At 31.9% G+C, this 20,251-nt stretch overlaps 1 protein-coding gene across 2 annotated transcripts in view; it reads left to right on the forward strand.

The window, feature by feature from the left end:
* The first annotated feature begins 655 nt into the window (after window positions 1-655).
* LOC132938123 (uncharacterized) overlaps window positions 656-20,251 on the forward strand; it is a 168,485-nt gene continuing 148,889 nt past the window's right edge. The window contains exon 1 of one of the 2 annotated variants that reach the window (XM_061004802.1): window positions 656-1,259. In XM_061004802.1, the coding sequence (XP_060860785.1) occupies window positions 1,195-1,259 (65 nt within the window). In that variant the 5' untranslated portion in view covers window positions 656-1,194. The remainder of the gene's footprint in view (window positions 1,260-20,251) is intronic. The other variant, XM_061004803.1, reaches the window with a different exon arrangement.

Genomic DNA, 20,251 nt, shown 5'->3' on the forward strand with positions numbered 1-20,251 from the left:
TATATTATTCTCCATAATCTATAACATTCAGTGTTTGACCCTATAGTGTCACTACGCATCCTCTGATCCTTTTCCGTTATACGTTGCTATAATATCTACCGGATCTCAATAAATCTAAAATAAACATAATATTATAAAATATATTAGGGAATGAGTAGGTATTATAGATGAACAGTCAAACACTTTGAAGTCTTGTTTCTCCAATAAATTTTGACCAATATAATATAAGATAGGGATAACGATTGTAAAATTATATTATTATAGGTACTATTAGTATATTATTCTCATATAGCTAATTAGGAAATTGTCAGAAAACAAAAACATTTTACATCGATAACATATAGGTATGCCTAATATAAATATTAAAAACACATACGCTGATCAACGCACTGGGCCACCTTAACCTCACAAGAATTGACACATAATATTATTACAGTAATAATAATAAAAATATCGTAATAGATACCACCAGTTACATATCATGCTGATGACGACCATTGGGGGGGTGTTCTGCGAGGACGACGACATCCTCAGCTAACGGATGGCGGTGGATGCGACCGTCGTGTAACGGCGGAGAGGGGCGGCACGGGTGCGAGCACGCGAAAGAGAAAACGCGATCGTGTCGCGCGAGTAGTGTGATAATTAACGTCGGACCGTCCGCCGCTGACGACGACGACGACGACGACAACGACAGCAACGTTCGATACCACCCGCGCAATCGACATAATTTTTGAAACGTAATCATTATTACCTACGTCTCGTTTATCATCGACAATCCCCGCGCGTGCATCTTATCAACCGTGGTTATTCGGTGGTTTGCGCCGGACACTGAGTACTTACTCATTTTATACCGTACTTTCGTCCAACATTTAAAGTGTTTGATAAAATATATTCACAAACATAATATTGTGCTTACGTCGAGCCGTCGTTTGTGCCGTGTGCGGTGTTGGTATTATTTGTTACCGCAGTTAATCGTCATAATATAACCATAATATAGTATCTAGCTAATACGCCCATATCGTGCGAAAGGGAAAGGACTCCGCGTCGACAGCAGTCCACCCAACGGACGGATCGTGGAATCTTCTGCTCCTCGATTATCATTACTATCGTTTTCGCCGCCGACCGGTGCAACGCGTACACTGTTATTATACCCACCCGCAGCGCCGTGCAGTGCGACGTCCGGGCCGCGACAATATGATGTCACTGTATAGGACCATCAGGGGCACGAACGGCACCCAAAAACGCGTCAGGGACAGGAGGTGAGTCGTTTTAGATTTCTTTAAACCATGCCTCTATCTGTTAATTATATTATGGTGTTTTGTCGTTTCCGCGCGTTATAATATATACGTTAACGCTTAGGTATATTTAATCGCCATAATATGATGCGATGTATGTCTTGCTCGCGAGACAATAATATACAAATTATTACATATGATTAAATTTTGAAATACATTATGATGGTATTGTTTTCAGTTTATCTATGTATTACCTATATGATCGATATTTGTGTCGATATATTTTTCTTATACTTAAGAAATTGTTTGTGTATATACGTATTCTACTATTTCTCGATTACACATGTCCTCACTCCTAGCTTTTATAAAATTCAAACTTTTGAGGTTTTGGAGCTTATTTTTTTTTATAAATTAACACGATAACAATTTTTTCATTTCAACTATAGAGCCGTGGAAATTTGTATACCACCATTTTTAATTTTTATACTGATACAAACAAAATCAGTTTTAATACTATTTCCATTATGTTCTACCCATTGCTATAGATTAATTAACACTATAAAATAAAATTTGTTTATGAGAAAAATAAATATAACGTAATATAAGTAATATAAGTACCTACGATAGTACTATTTATTTTGAAATACAATAATGTTGAACGTGACACATTTTTTTTTATTGCGTTTAGAATCTCGCGTAGTATGTAATATTTATTTTCCTTACGTATGAATGTACGATGCACAAACGTTTATCCCATACATAGATAGGAATTTTGCCAATTCTGGGTAACTTTATTGTACATATAAACCACGTGAAATTTTTTTTTATTCTTATAAAGTTATAAAAGTCGTTTATGTGAACTGCATTTGTTAGAGAATTCGTGTTACAATTTGATTCATCGCGTGTGATTGCTGTTATCTGCTTTTAGTATAAGTGCGATTTATTGAGATTGCACGCTTTTCGCATTAAATACTCATAGGAAAATTCGAGAAATCACGGTCGTCACAAATGACAGAAACACTACTATCTGATTTTCATAAAAACCAATACTATACAATAAGACATTTCTTCTGACAGGATTTAAAAAAAAGAACAGTTACCTACCTATATTATGTTTACATCGGTTGAATGTATTAAAACTGCAAATCATCAAAAATCGGCGATAGGGACTAACACATTTTTCTGTAATCTTACAAATATTGTCGTCCCTATAACCTATATTTCGTTTTAGAACAACAGAAAATAGTGTACGTGAAATATTATATAATCATTAAGTTCGCGTTTCATATTACTGTTGCATATAAATCGTGTGTATCGAACGTCACCTGTATGTTTTAAAGTTATGATTCAAATATTCACTGATTATTGAATAAAAATTAACGTTGAATTGTGACGATATTAATACTATATGTTATGTACCTATGTGCGTGGTATGTATGTGTGGTAATTAAACACGATAATTGCTAAAATTGATGGAAGGTGTCTTTATAATTACAGCAAAAAAAAAAAAAAACCAATGGAAATTCTTAAGTTTAACCAAACGTCTATATGTGTAGAAAATTATTATTGTTGACAGAATTTTTTTGTATGGCCATACTATTATGATCGAGATTATGATATAGTTTAATGCACAAAAACACATCGAATGTTTTTTCGTTCGATTGTTGTTCAAATGTAAACAACTAAATATTATAATATACCTATTAGATGAAATCAATTTTTTTTTTGTTTCAAAACCAACCGATGGCGATAAAAAAAAAGTATTAAAATAGGTACATTGAATGTACTATACGCCAAGACAATGTACGCGTCAATGTTATCGTTTCAGACGTTTCGAGTTTTCTAAAATATATAGATAATAATATCATCAGTTAGGTCCATCGTTTTGAGCAATGTTTTGGGAGTTGGGCACCTGCTGCTGCACGTGCGCTCCGACACCGCAGATGTTCCGGTCCGCGGGAGTGTAGAGAGACTAGAGACGGTTTTTTTCTTTAATTACCCCGAATTACGCAGACAACGCAAACACGCGTAGGCGGACTTATTGTTATCATCATCATCATCGTTACCACGATAATTAAAAACCGTTTGCTTTCTATTCGTAGCAACGGCAGAAAGATAAAAATATGCAAGATTTTCACCACGTTTTTAATTGCTATATACACAACGAACACGTCAAAAAAAAAAAAAACGTTTATCCGAGCATTTTTTCTGTTTTTTATTTCATGTTTTACTATATTATTATATTTTTCTGACAAGGAAACACAATATATTATTATTATTATTTATAAGTGTAACGTTTCTTTCCGCGACTATACGGTCCAGATTAAAGGCGCGTGACGAGTGACTTGCACAATGTTACGCTGGACAAAAATAAATCTAGCAAATAGAACAAGCCGTAATATTATATTTTATATTATATGATATTTATTTAATTTTTTTTTTTTGAAAATACATTTTTGTAAGGCTCGTGTAAGACTAATCGATAACATTTTTGACACTCAATTGGAATTAGTATATATAAACTGTTTAAAAATCGATTAATCGGCAGCAACCTATATGGTGTTGCTGCCAATGGCTGTCACGTACGGCGTGACATTTTCACTGTTATTGTTATAGACATTTGCCACCGCACCGTGTTTTGTTAGGAACGTGTGTGATTATTGCACAAATCTTATTTGTTTCGTGGATTGTGTATTGACTATTAAGATACTACCACGTGACTATTATAGTTAACTATACAAAAACATTTAAAAATAACACTACATAGTACATTATAATTTATAAATTGCATTAACTACCTTCACCTTGGACTTGTACTCTTAGATGACTGAACCATTTGTAATAATGTGTTGTTCGTCTTCAATACTTTGTCATTTATAAACGTAGGTTAAGTATAAAATACATATTTACAGTGCCACAGTGGCGAATTTTCAAAATGTTTGTGGGGGGGAGGTTAATAATATTTAGTTTCAGAGGTAATAGTATATTAAAAATGTGTACTCTCTATAGAGTCTAAAGTAGGTATAATAATATATTAACAACATGTATGCATTATTATTGCATTAACATACGCGTTACATTTTCGTGTTAAATGACTTAAATGTGCAATTACTTACAAATAACAATATATTAGTATAGTAATATTAAATAGGTAGTCAATTTATACTTTTGTTACAATACAGACATACAGTAGAATTACTGTGAAACATGCAATCCCTTAAATCTTAAAAAACTATTCATTACAATAATTTAATGTATTTTTCCAATTTAAATAAAAGTACGAACGAAAACCGTAGGCAGGTAGTGCATTTTCAAAGAATGATATCCATTTGTTACACACATTTTTTACAATCGTATATATTATGTAGGAATTCAATTCAAATATTTTGGGTCGTCTACTCGTCTTTAGCCATTAGCAGCTAATCTTCATTGCTCAATCGAATCTCGACGCTCACGATAATAAATTATGGAAGCCAACAATAGCTATCTCTAACGCCGCCGGCGTTTATTGTTTGTGCCATCGTATTTTGAATGCGATTCAATCATCTATTGTCGACGCAAAACTATAGCATCGGCCATCGCGACGTTTTTGTGGACGTAAATACGTAATATAGTTCAATTTTCTTTTTTATCTCTCTCTCTCGCCCTATGTGTTTAGTATTTTCTCAACGGGACACGGCTCAGTGGCACTTAACGCGTCGTTAGTTTCCTAACGAAATTTCTTTAAAATTATTATTTATTTTTTCGTTATTATTTACCGTCGACCAATTAGTATACACAAGTTTTTCGTGTGAGCAATATTATTGAAATCAACTATCAAGCATCTTAATTTTATTTCAAAGATTCTTTTTTATACTTATTATTTTACTTTATGAGTAAATCGTTTGAATATACTAGAATATACTACTACGGTTTGGTTTCCCATTAATCCAAGCTATTGCTTTAGACGCGTAATACGCACTAACTTCTCGAAAATTGAATACACTGCATCAACTGTATCGAGATTTGAAATATTTTTTTACGTCCAATTTGAGAAAAAAAATACTATATTATAATTCATTCTTGTATTATAGTATAAGGTTTCTTGTATTCTTGTATAAGGTTAAGGTATTTTTTTTTTTTATTGATCGTGAAGCCCGGCAACTATGGCCATTAGCTGTTTGTTTTTGTTTGTAGGGGAGGGAACTGTAGGTGTAACACGTGTGTGTAGTTCTGGCAGATTTTTTAGTGGGCACCCGTGGGTATCTATCATGCCCGGGTGGGGATTGGTTAAGGTATTATTTTAAAGTTTATGCGGTAAAATTGTCCGTATTAATTGCTATATTTGTGTATTTGTCAAATACCTACTAAAATATTACATTTCATATAAGTACCTCAAGTTAATGTTATTGTATGCTGCTAACCTGTGCGCTAGCAGTGATTTTACAGTTTAATTGGTTTTCTGACTTTCCTAGTAACGTAGTATGTAAAACGAAATGCATTTTTTGACATTGCTCTATGTTATCGATAAAATGTCTCAACAGTGAGTACATCATTACAATATTATTTAGGTTCCGGCGTACCACGTTTAGTCATAATAAGCAAGGAAACAGGAAATTAGGTGTACGGATTTTTTGCGCATTCCTATACAAATATAAGTGTACAATATATATTAAACTGTGGCCAATGTCGTTCGTATCGATCGTTTGTACAGGGAAAAGCGTTATAAGTTATAAGTTATAACAGCACTCTTTTCAATTATTATATCTATAATGTATAAATTATTATACACAGGATTGCGAAACCCGTTTCAACCAGTGTTTCGGGGATTTCCAGATATCTGCTACGATATAACAATAATATTAGTCATCGAATCGTGTAGGAGGTCACTCGTGCTGGACCTGACGACGGGCAAACTTTCCTCAGAAATCGCAATGATATTATAGTCTTTAACACTGTTGCAAAACTTTGCGACAGAAATGTTTCTTTTTATTCTATATATTTTTCTCGGTTTGTCAACAAACTATGCGGTGAACTAGAATATATTTGGTAATAAAACAATATATTTATATTATTTACGTAACCTCCGTACAATATTATATGAGATAATAAATATGAATATCCTACACTATATAAAGCATACACACACACACATAAAATAAGTTTTAATCATCAAATAAAGAAAAGTTTTATTCGTAACATGATAAATGATAATATTATCATACATAAGCATAATCAAATATATTGTAATATCATCCTTTAAATGTTGATTCGATCTTTAGATTTTTGGAAAAAATTATTTTTATTTGCATTAAAATTTAAATTAAAAATTGAGAACTTTGGAAAAAATGTAGAGTATTTTATTAAACTTAATACAAAATTCCAAATTTAATGTAAAATAAATTATGAATATAAGGGGTAATAGTATAGGCAATTTGAATACAATACAGATATTTTACTCTTATACATGCTGTTTGCGTATTTGAAATATATTTGAATTGAATCATAAAATACAATCATGAGTTATGACTACAACCACTATTTCATTAAAAATAGACATTATTATAATAATAAATAAATATTTTTACCTTATATTTTTGATTCGTGGTAATTCATAATTTGTATTTAAATTTTTCAGATTTACATTTTATACCTATTATGATATAATTATAAATTAAAAGCTATCATTTTGTGTGTAGAAAATACTTTATGTTATAATTCTATTTTATTACTGTTCATTAAAGAGTAACCAATTCGATATTTTACTTGTGTAGTTATAATTTATTCTTATTTCAAGCTGAATCACGTAAGTTAAATATCGAATGGTTGACTGTTAAGAATAATTCAACAGTATTTTCATGGACATTGGAATACAATTAAGAAGTAACAAAAAGAGTGCTAGCTGATGGGTGAGTGGAGATCGTAATAATGATTCTTTAACGAGTAACGTTCATTATAGTTTTGACCATAAATCGCTCAAATAGTGGAAAATATCCGTGGTGAATTATCGTATTATGAATCGACGCGGTATAATAAAATGGGAATCTAGAATCGTTGGATCTGAAAAATAAATATAATTGAATAACGCAATAACACCGTTGAAGTAATAGAGCGCGTTAATGAGTAATTACCCTATATTATAATGGTGTCTTGTTGGTAAAACGATTTAAAAATCTTCTATTGGGATTTCGTCTAATTGCAAAATACAAAACTGTAACAGTGAACAACCGTGGAAAAAATTAGGTCCCGCGTCTATTTAATACAATAATATTATATTATAAAATACTGCGGTGCGATATTATAATGACATTATTAAAAACCGGTGAATCGACAACGACCTTGGGTCACTCGCTGCAGGTTTTCGGGTTTCTTTTTTCTCCCATATAGTCCGGTTATTAGGCGAACCTCCCGTCCGGTATCTGCAGCGGTATACGATATATTACGCGACGATCGGGAGATTTTTTTAGTTTTTTACATTATTATGACATCCGCGTACTCAACGCGCGACGGGTCGCGTACCGACGATGCGTTCCTCCTCGGACCGGTCTCCACCCGCTGCCTGCAATGTGACCCTTGGAGTGCGGCCAACGGACAGCGTTCATGTGTGTACGACTGTACGAGTGCGTGTGCGTGTGGCGTGTGCGCGCAATATTAATGAACGATTCTCGGTGAGTAGTTTTGTATACGTGCGATAACCGCTGACGTTATGCAACTCCTTTCGGGATATTCGCCATAATATTATAATATGTTATAAATCATCCGCCAGGCCTAGGTCCTTATCAATGTGTCGTGTTGCTTCACGAACGCGGGTCGGGTCCGACCGGCAAACGATATGTGTGTCGTTGACGAAATCTAGAAGGAATATAAATATTATATATATATATATATGAATATGTATATTTTTTCATCGATTCCCGTTGTCAGATAAGACGGTCTGCGCGAGACGTGCAGCGGTGAATATACATAATATTATATTTATACATAATATTCTATAAGACTAGGTACAACGACGGGTATTAGTTTACTATGTCGCAGTGACTCCTATGCGTGTGTCGTTCAGCGTACTTACACTACAGCTGCTTCCCAGTCGTGTCACCGCGTTTTTTCCAACGCCAGTCAACCCGAAACGAACGGTTTTTCTTGTGTTCCTCGTCCTTGTCATATTCTATTGAAGTGTATTAAGAATCAGAACGGTCGAAAGGTCATTCGCTGCCAAGACGGTCTGTGATGACTAATATTTTAATTTGAGTAAAACTAGTTCGAAAATCTAATTTGATCAATTGAGCCACAGCAACCAGATTCGGGGTCTTCAACCTCGTCGTTAAACGTGCAGCCGTGCAGGTTATTGGTATTTGATTCGTCGATATATAACCAGTGTATAAGGTATATACAGTAGGTACAGACTAAGACTAATACATTGAATATTATAAGAATTTTTCGGTTTTAATCGTTATAATTATTTTTAAATAATTTCATATTTAAATAGTGCAAACGTGAAATCGTCGTCTCCAGTCGGTATAGGTAATATACTAAGAGCTAATTATATATTGGGGAGACCGGGGATAGTTGTCTTACTTTTTACACTTTCTTTATGCCTTAACGCTCAAATCACACCAAAAGTTTACTAACATGGAAGCTAGGTGCTTACATAATAAATAAAAATTATTATCTTAATATTAGTAATTTGTAATGACTAATTTGCAAAGAAAAACTAAAAAAAAAGAAACAAACCAACTAGTTCATTGATCGGGCAAGTTGACACACGCATAAATCTTATAATTAGTTTCATATATTTATTTAATTTACCTGTTAATATTTAAAAAAAAAACGTAACAATAATTAATACAAATTAATAAAATTAAAATAAACTTTAAAGTGTGAAAACAAAATTTTTCAAACACGTAAAAATAACTGTTGAATAAAAACATGTTGGATAATAGATATTATATAATTATTGTGTCAAGTATATCTAACTCAATACTCAAATAGTCAAATTGAATAATCGTCAACTTGTCCCGGTAATCAACTTGCTCCGGTCTCCCCAACTTAATAGTACTCGTAATTTGCTTTAAACTATCACTCGAAAAATGAATATGTAGGTACTTAATACTTATACTTTATGTTTGTATGTGAGTACACAATACTATATATATAGTATATTTATGTACTTATTTAAGTAAATTAATACAAAGTGAAGCTTTGTTGAAACTTTTTTATTTTACGTTTTGTTATGAATATAAAGACTACTTAAATAACATTATTATACTAACAATAGTCAATATACGATAAATGAATAATATACTCGTACACAAGCGCGCACCCAGGATTTTTGTTTTGGGGAGGGCTTAAAAATGTTCTTACTTTCCTTAGTCCTTACACACAAGTAAACAATTTTTACACATATGTATAAGTACATCCTTATCACGTACTAATTGTACTATTTATGTATAGGTATCTTATAACGTCTACAATATTTGTGACGATATGTTATAATATGTAATTTAATGTAACAAATATATTTTTTTTGGGGGGGGGGGGGCTTCAGCCCCAAAGCTCTCCCCTCTGGGTGCGCCATTGCTCGTTAATATTATTAATGATATTATAATATTGTATACTACAGCGGAAAATATAAAAACGATCCTAATAATCATATACATAGTATTAAGTTGGTAAATGATGAGAAAAATGTCTTATATTTTCGTGGATATTTATCATATTCAACATAATATGTACCTAGTATGTACCTACATTAAACATACAATAGATAAAAGACAGACGACAGAAACGTTATTTTAATAACTGTTGTTCGATGTCGTCGTAAATTTACATAATAATTGGACGATTTCCAATCGGGATTACCGCATTTTTTTTTATCATTATTCCTCCGTAAATCTGCAAAGCAAAATCGCATTTTACGCCTTTTGGATATTATTATCGTATTTGTAATATATTATGCATACATTCCTATTCCACAAAGGTTAAATACTTAAATGTACAAACAAAAATATACCTATTTATTTAATAATCACATATCGGGAAAATGAGGTTTTTGGACATTCACGCGCCTGCTCCCATGTTGTTAGTATATTGTACAGGACGACGCCAGAACAGTGTATATTATTAACAATATAACAATAACAACAACAATGATAATAATAATAATAATATATAATATTGAATGCACTTGTGACAGATCTGACGTATTTTGCCTGGTATATATAAAAATATATATAGGTATTAGATACACTTTCGACGTTTGGTTTTTTCGCCTTCTGTATTTTTTTTTGTAACTGGAAAAATTATTTTTTTCCTTCCCTTCTCTCTTATTTCTATATTTTCTCCGCGCTTGTCCTTGCACCGTATATTGTTTATATACATTTATACTATCTCTCCGTAACTACACATAACGTAATTTAGAACATTATTCACGGTGAGATAATACGAATGATAATAATATCAATGTATAATAATATTTGTATTATTTAAGTCGGATTGTAGGTATACCGCAGGTATATATGTCATTCAGTCATTGGCGCAACGGTGTAAGCGATATGCTTTAATTTGTTGTATAACCACAAAATATTGTGGTATAGGTAACTGCAATAGTGGCAATAGTGCTTACAATAAATATAATATTATCTGTATAATATAATAAGTTCAACCTTGCGGACTGCAGTAGTTGAATTGTCGCGAATACTCAAGTAGGCAAATTTTGTAATTTTTTAGGTACTCAGTATAGACCACATTTTAAAAACAAAACTTTACCTCGTGAAATTGATGCAGTTTCCGCAATAGTGTGCCGAAAAAATCAACATGTTGTGCATGTGCGAGCGGGGGAATGTTAAATTATTGTTAATTGAATACTGAGGGTATACTCATCAGTTATTGCTATAATATGAATGATACTAACACGGTAACAAGTAACAACTAACAAGTAAAATATAACTTGTATCCATGGTAACAAGTAGTTTACGTTTTGTTTTGTACAATGTATAATGTTATACTAATAATAATAAACTAATAATTATTTTCGATATGGAGTGTCATTCTGAACTTAATCATAACAACATACTTACCTACCAATAGGCACGACCATATGACATGCGTGTGTCATATCCGCAAATGAAAGAATACACTATTTTTACCGTTTGAATAATGACTGTGTGTTATATTAGGGCGTGAAAAAAACGTTCAGGTATTAACTGTATATTAGCACTTTAGCAGGTATATTACATTATAATATAATAATATAGATTTAACCAGCGAAGACAAGAAGTGATCATATCGTGTTAATGGAATATTCATCCAATTTTGGCTCGAAAATTATGTTATTTATAGGAGTGGTTTCAAACCCAAATTGAGTATATTATATTAAGTGAGATTGCTTCGAAGATGGGTAGGACGTGCTTCTCGTCATAATGGTCGATGCCTTGATAATACAGGCGAACCCAATGTTTACGTATAATATATTGTATATACATAAAATTTTCAAATAAATAATAATATTCTCACCATAAATAAACGTACATAATAGTGATACACGTATTATGGGCGTACGAAAAACCTGCGTTTTGAAAGTTTATTCGATTATATATTATATACTGGCATACTGCAAACTCTTGTCACGGGTATATAATATAGTATAATATATATGGTAGGTATAGCCAATATATGTAAATTATAGTGTTAAATTTGAACGTTTGAAAATATCTTATTTAATATAATATTTGGAAAGAATATGTCACCTACACGTCAAAGTTACAATCTTTTATGTTCCACGAAACTATATGTAGAATTCTAGTCCTTAGTATATGATTATATAAATTACATATTCCACTATTGTACGTGAAAAATCGATATGCATTTCAGTAAATATATGTAACATGAAGCGGGAAAACTAAAAAATAAACAAAATAAAACCGGCAGCCGTTCGAAGACATGAAGGGCTAGCAGTAGATAAGAAGTAGATCGCAGTAGCAGTGCAGCTGAAATAATGCTGTAATGACGCGATGTGTAATATATTCTTATATGGATATACTACGGAGGTTATTCGCAGCTAAATCGCGGATCGCAATAAAAGTGCATTTCAATAATAGTTACCTATCCGTGTCTGTGTCATTATTATATTGGCATATGTGTGTGTGCATTTTTCTCTGTCGAAAATCCAAATATATCTCTGTATACATCAACGCTGTGGACTGACGTCGGTTGCCAATTTATACACGCATACGTAATACAGGTACCTACCGCTTTTTGACGTGACCTTCGTCGACCGCCAATAACCCCTTCGTTAGTCGCGGATATCAATCGGAATTTTAATTAAATTTTTTTTCGCTCTCTTTGATTAATTTTCCACACACATACACCTCTGCCATGGTATACGTTCAAGCGACTGCACAGTGTATTACGCAGAAAACGGAATAAATGAGAAAAATCGCTTATTATAAGAACACTCGCAGACAACATTACTAACCACTGTGTGACGGGGAGTATAAGACCATTTCACTCGCGGACAACAGTAACAAAATATCAAAATGTATGCAACCGTGTACACGAGACCCTCGTCGATTCGTTTTACGTCTGGTCCTCGATTTTGAAGTAATAGCGTTACACATATTATAATAATATTGTAATTGGCACGGGGCTTGTAGCTTGGTAATTTTTGCGTAGATATTATACCTAACAAGTAACAGATATTATACCCATAGGTACCCAAATTTATCAGACAAAACAACGCGCCTAGACATAATAGGTTCGCAGCACATTAAACATATACCGTTACGCCGCCGTAATAACACAGTATCGTTATGTCGCAATATTATACCTACACCCGAACGTCTGTCGTACAATAGCATAATAGTGTAACACGTATATACAGTTGAAATAGCATAATACTATAATAGTATAAGTAATAACTAATAATCGTGATAGTAGTAGTACCTAATAATAATTGATGTATATAATAATAATATGACCCTCTCTCACGCTCTCTCTCTTTCTCTCTTTGCATGTACTCACAAATACGCATGCAACTATTATTATTGTATATTAAAGAAACTTACACACATACACCATTCGGGGCGATAACAAAAGCGACCACCGCGAGATCCTCTCATCTGTTTGTATATAATAATATATACTATACAGTATACAGGTATAATATGATGCATCTATTGTACGTACTCGGCTTACAATAATATTATATTATCTGTTTTGGTTTTGTTTCCACATTTAAATGACAAACGCCGCTACACCCGTGTTTTATTCAGAAAATTATTACAAGTGCCCATATATATTATGCGATATACCTACGTACCTACACCCGCCTGGTGCAGCAGTTTCTCCTTCGACAAACGTCGCGGTGGCATAGATGTCAACGGCGCACGCGGCTTACGGTTAAACATGCGGTCTGACGTGTGTTGGGTCCGATAAGAGACGACGATGACCGCGACAGAGTAGAAACGGAAATTGTTTCGATCGTCTCTCATTGTTACCTGCCCCGTGCGAGTACATAACTTATAAAGTATAAACGGACGATGGCATAAATAAACTAGCACGTAAATCGTACGGACAGTAAGTTATCCGTGGAAGGGAGGGTCTCCATGAAATGCGAATAATAGTTCTTTATTTGGTATCTAATAAATTGTATACACAAAATTTGATGATATTTCGTTTCGCGCAACCTTTATTATGTGTTTCGAAACATATACCAATCAGGCTGCAAATGCAATGGCTCACAGACGTACGTGGTACGTTGATATTATGAAATTTACAATCCATACTTTTACTATTGCTCGTTATAAATTGTCCCTAACCTATCCTAACCTAATCTATAATAATATATATACATCGCTTCACTGTCTAGCTGCACAAAAAATATTTAGTTCTCTCGTCCAGCATGCTCGTGGCAATTGATTGTTTGGATCTTAGAATAGTAGATATCCCAATATTTCTGGTTTCATTGTGTGTAATAGTATTACGGTAATACCTACATATCTATCGTACCTAGTAAATACTAAATAGTATTAATATAAATAATAATAATTATAACCTAAACTGAGATTACAACATCACTGTAATTATACTATTTATTATGTTGGTCCAAGGCTGGATGGGTTACGATAAAAATTAAACTAATATATAAATATTGATCAACAAAGTATGACACTATTTTTAAGTTAGGTGCTTTTTGAAGTTACAACTTTTCTCAGTGGACATTCTTAAATGCACCATATAAAGTATAAGGTATATTTAGGTATTATAATATTATAGTAAGATAATCTTTTTTGTGTTTATTTTGTACGTCAGGTTGATAAAAAATTATATGATATTTTTGTAAACGTTTATATATAGGTACTATAGTAAAAGTATAACAATTAACCAAATTATATAGACTTAGAGGCATACAACTTTGAATTATCTACAATTCAACTGCATGTATTGTATAAGACGAGAGTCGAATAATACTCAACTATAGAAACTTTATCGATGACGCAAATCTTTTTAACTGGCATTATACTTTAACATTTTGGAATATAACTTATATAGTTATCGTTTGTACTATTTTTGTACTCGATTGTACCGAAAGTCCCATGTTATAATAGTGACAATGTTAATGATGACTACCTTATAATCATGATGACAATAAAAATAATAGTTCACACGCGATGTTATACTATTCCAAAACATTTTAGTGTCGTGCACGCAACTGTATATATTTTTTTACTTTTTCCCCGTTTCGCCACCAATCGGGCAATGTTACACTGTGGTCGACAACGCACGTCGTTTCCCACGATCTGACGACTTTTCATGAAATTATTTCGTCAAAATTCCACACGTGTGTAAGTATAGACGTACGGTATACCTACATATTATTATTATTATTTCCAATCGTGGTTGTTCTTTTTGTCGCGTTTTCCTGCCTCTGTTGTGCATTTTGTTGACGCTTGTCCTTGGTGGTGCTATTGCAGCCCATTATATTGCTATTTTGTGTTATTATTGATGTATACTATAGGTAATACGTATAGTATATACTATATAGATCTAAGTATATGTTTTAATTGATTCCGGATTTCTATACGAGATGATGTTTATATATTATTATATACGGGTTGCTATGACCCGGAGGCGGTTGAGAAGCAGACGACCGAGAGATTGTCGTCGTTGTCTTCGTTGTTATATTATATATTTACCTATAGGTTATATTATTATGGTTACACACGCTGCCTCTCATACACGCTAAAAACCGAATATTCGTTACTAGCAGTGTTTATTATTTATTACTACATTTTGAATGATGTAATAGATAAACGAAAATAAAAAAAATCAAAATGTTGAAGTTTTTCTTAAAATATTCACTGAGGGATGATCAATCCAGCATGTGTTGATGATATTCGCGCATTTTGATCGTTAGTTATATATGGCAGTCCATCCATGTGTTGTGTACTTGTGTATAGTTGTGTGTATATAGTGTAGACTATTATAACCCATAGTATATTATTATATATGTGATGAATATAAAATGTTATATTGTCACCGTGTTTTTTTTAATATCAAGTACCTAGTAATGTTGTGAACTCATGTTTTTAAAATCCTATTTCCCATATACTAAGATAATGAGATATAATACTATACTATTACCTAAATATATATAAATAACTAATAAGTCAGACAATTCGCAACAGTTGTTCTGATTAACCAATATTACACGAACACAATAGACACAAAGTATAGAGTATGAGTATACCTATTAAAATCTTTGTTGAAAAAAAAATTATAAAATAACGCACTTAAAATTATATGTTTTTTTTTTCGGTTTTAGTTGGTAAGTGGAAATGTCATGGAAATTACAGAATGACACATATGGCAGAAAATGCATTTTGTAACAGAGAAAATTGTTGAATGCATGTATGCTATATTACTATACCTCCTTCAAAGTGTGTGAGGTCAATTTATTATAATGAAATAGGTACTATAAGTACCTATGTATCTATGTTAATTATTTTTATATTTTCGTTTCAGCGTTTGGTGACTCTTCTGTTAGTATTATATAATATATAGTGCCCTAAACTGTAACGTGAGATGTGGGATACTGTAGGGGAAGGCGGGGTAGTTCCGTACTAGAGGCAAAACCGTATTATAAGGTTTTCAGAACGTTGAGTCAAGAAAGAAAAAAAAATATTGATGGTTATTTATCCATGAGTATATGTTTATTGTTATAGATAACCATCAATCTCATTTGTAATAAATTCCCTCTCAAATTCCTATTATCAAAAAATATATGTTATCACTATTTTTTTTTTCATATATTACTATTCAAAATTTTATATTTCATTTTGTTTGATGTTAAAAAAATGTTGTCAAATTACGAAAAAGGAAGTACAGATTACTTAATAATATAATTTGGAGAAATATTGTTTATACTTTTTACTTTATTAACGTTACTTTGAAATCACCTATATTCTGGGGCAAAACCATATTAAATTTTAGTATGGTAAAATTAGGATTTCGCGGAAACAAGCTTCAAAATTATTGGAATCTGAAATATACCGAAGCACTATTTGGTATTAAGGGGAGTATCACACCTTTAAGGGCAAGTGGTTAGGTTACCCGTTATGTTATTTAATTGTTGTCTCCGCCGTTGTATGTAAGCTATAAAGCTTAGGTATGAGCTCATCCAACTCCCTCCTTTTATCAGACGCCGAAGTGATAACCTCCCCTCCCGTTTTGGTAGACTATAGTTCCACCCATGACTACTATTTCTAATCATAAAACCATCTATAATATGGTATTGCTCTAAGACTAATACGGTTTTACCCACCTATGGGGTAAAATCGTATACATATTTAATTACTTTCAAAATTTGGTTTTTTTTTTTGAGTTCACGTTAAGATTTTTTAAAAATATTTAATTATTATTGAAGCTGATAATATTTGTAATATAGTTGCACAATCCAATTTCAAATTCTTAAAAGGTTGTAAGTTTTACAATGCTTAGAAGTTAATAGTACGATTCGGTCCCAACCTTCCTCGACCTTCTTTTATGAAGGCGAAATAGAGAAATTATTCAATTATATACAATATACATTTATATATACGCAGAATCAGTATTGGAAACTATACCAATTATAGATACATAAGATGTTCGATAAAAAAAAATCCAAGTGTAGCATACTAACTGTTGTAAACACTTTTACTCTAATTGAATAAATAATAATATACCTAGGTATATATAACATTATATTTAATTGAGTACTGTGTAAACATTTCGTTTCGGACATTAATTAAGAATAAAAAACGCGCGTCGAATCAATTTTTTTTATATATAGATAATATATAATAATTATGTAATTTGTCATTTCTATAGCCTATCCATATACATCAGTGCCAAACGAGGCCATCCGTTAAACTTCAAAGCGGTCGTTCTTAAAAAAAATTCAATATTTTCTTAAATGTCCACAAATGTTTGTCTCAGATAGTTATGTATTTTGGATTCTAAAATTTGTCCAAGATTACCGACTACGACCACCCTTCCGGCATGCCAAATTTTAAATTATATGAGGTTATATGGTATACAATGATACATTGTCTGACTCAGTCTGACTGTAGATCGAATATATTCGTCCCTCCATGCATCCGTACACTATCAAACCACTAGGGGAGATGGCGTATTAAATCTAGAGACGCTTGATTTTACTCATGATAGTAATATTATCCACAGGACCCGAAAATTCTACTTTGGATCTCAGTACGTACAAGAAAAATATCGAACATGTATAACGTTTAACATCATTGCGAAAACCCTTAATACGCTAGGTACGATAAGTACAGTCGAACAATAATTATTATTTCTTATTACTTTCGCTTTTTTTTATTTTTACCGCGTGAAATGTGGGTATATGCTTATAGCTCTTGAAGCTTATAAAACCTTAACACAATTTATTGTTATCCGACGACGACAAAAATAATTATATAAATTATACGGGGAGTGTGTACCGTACCTATAGAGGTACGTAAACCAATCTCGTCGGCTAAATTGTACCGAAAACGGTATACAATAATTAATAGACCCGGTGTGTGTATAATGTATATAGTTCAAGGTAAAAGTGGATTATGTTGGGCATGGCTGAACTACGAGGTATACAGGCTATATATGATGCACTAGTTTTATTAACAGTTTTAAACAATTTCTCCAACTGAATTTTCTCTGTACAAAATTTAAAGACTAGAATTTATATTATATAAGGTCACAATTATTATTTTATGAACAATCGTATTATTATTATTATAATTACTATCATTATTTTACTCACAATAAGTAAAACGATCGCCTTCTCGACTGTATAATGTATTAATGTATATAATATATATATCATAAATCATAATTCTTATAATATTTAATGGTACCGTATTACAATAAATGACGGAGAACATATTTTAGTTTTTGCTTTTTTTTAAGATATTCCACTGTTCTTGTATGAAATATAATACAATTATAGTCGAAGGCTGCAGAGCACTAAAGTTAATTGCACTTATATTAATACACTCCAAACAAAGTAACATTAAAAAAGTACCTAACTAAAATACGGGTATTATTATACCGTCAAGGAGAATTGATTTAAATGTATAATATTTGTAATGTTTTTACTGCGAAAACCGGATTGAAATCATCTCAGCATTAGATAATATAGTATTATATTCTGTACCTAGTATAAATATATAATGTTAAATGTAAATATGTAATGTACAGTGTATACAAAAATAAAGTCATATCGATTTCGAACGACTTCAAGACTTAATAACTACTAAACTACCTAACTAATGTTAAAATGAATTTGCACATATTATCAATAGTAAAGTTAGTGTTTGAATAAGCGTTTCGTTCAAAACGACCTCTTGTTAAATACGAGTTTATATAAATATATTATGTAATATGGTCAATAGACATAAAGGTAGGTACTAGCTGTTACTGTAGGTGACAGGTGTTCAGTGACGTTTATAAAAGATGCGTATGTAGTTTTCAATTTTTTTTAAATATAATATAAGTTTATCCCCTTACTCTATAACAAAATATTCTAGGCGCGTATATGTGAGCTGTGAACATGTTATCAGGTACCTATGTCATATTATAGAAACAACAATAGCAGCAGTGCACGACAATGGATGTTTGAGACCTAAGAGAGGGACATATTATTTTGTTTATGCTAGAAATACTGTTTAATAAAAGTAAGCTGGTAGGCATACCTATATAAATCAGAAACACGGCGTGGTGAGGAATTTTAAAATTGGACTTAGCGAATTTTATGGGAATTACAAAAATATCATCATAAAATCTACGAATAGGACAAGATAATTATTAAGAATTTTATTGAAGGGTTCAGTAAAAAAAAAAAAAACGATAATAATAAAAGTAGGTAGGTATATTAACTTTTTATATACATTTCAAAGTCATTCTGCAATTTAACACATAATTAGTTAATATTATTTATAAATTCTACTATTAACCTATACGTTTTGTAAAATAATTATTATTCTTTCGTATACAGCATCAATTTTCTGAGCACTTTAGGACCCGCGGGGACGTTTTTTTTCTTGTACATTACGAAACAATAATAACCATCATAATACGTACAGTGGATTATGCATCACTTTATTATTTACATTAGCGCGTACATGTGTTTCAAAATTGTTTTTTAATTTATAGCACTATTAATAAATATATTATATGGTACTTTCAATATATATACTTACCTAAACTGAATGTATTACAAACATTATATTATCGTGTAGGTTAATCGTATATTCGCGTTATTTTTGATAGATTAATAGACGTTCTTGGGCTAATGGTGCGGTGTAAATGTACGAAATACTTAAACTCTTAAATACATAATATATTATATAGTAGTCGTTGATTCCGTGGGCTCTGTATGAATTTCGTGTTTAATTTACGTTTAAAACCACTCGTTGCGCCTTGTGCGTATATACGTACAATATATAGTGTTATTGTATTAACGACATTGTAATTCATTAAAAATGAAG

Source organism: Metopolophium dirhodum, chromosome 2 (assembly GCF_019925205.1).
Source record: "Metopolophium dirhodum isolate CAU chromosome 2, ASM1992520v1, whole genome shotgun sequence".
Taxonomy (NCBI): Eukaryota; Metazoa; Arthropoda; class Insecta; order Hemiptera; family Aphididae; genus Metopolophium; species Metopolophium dirhodum.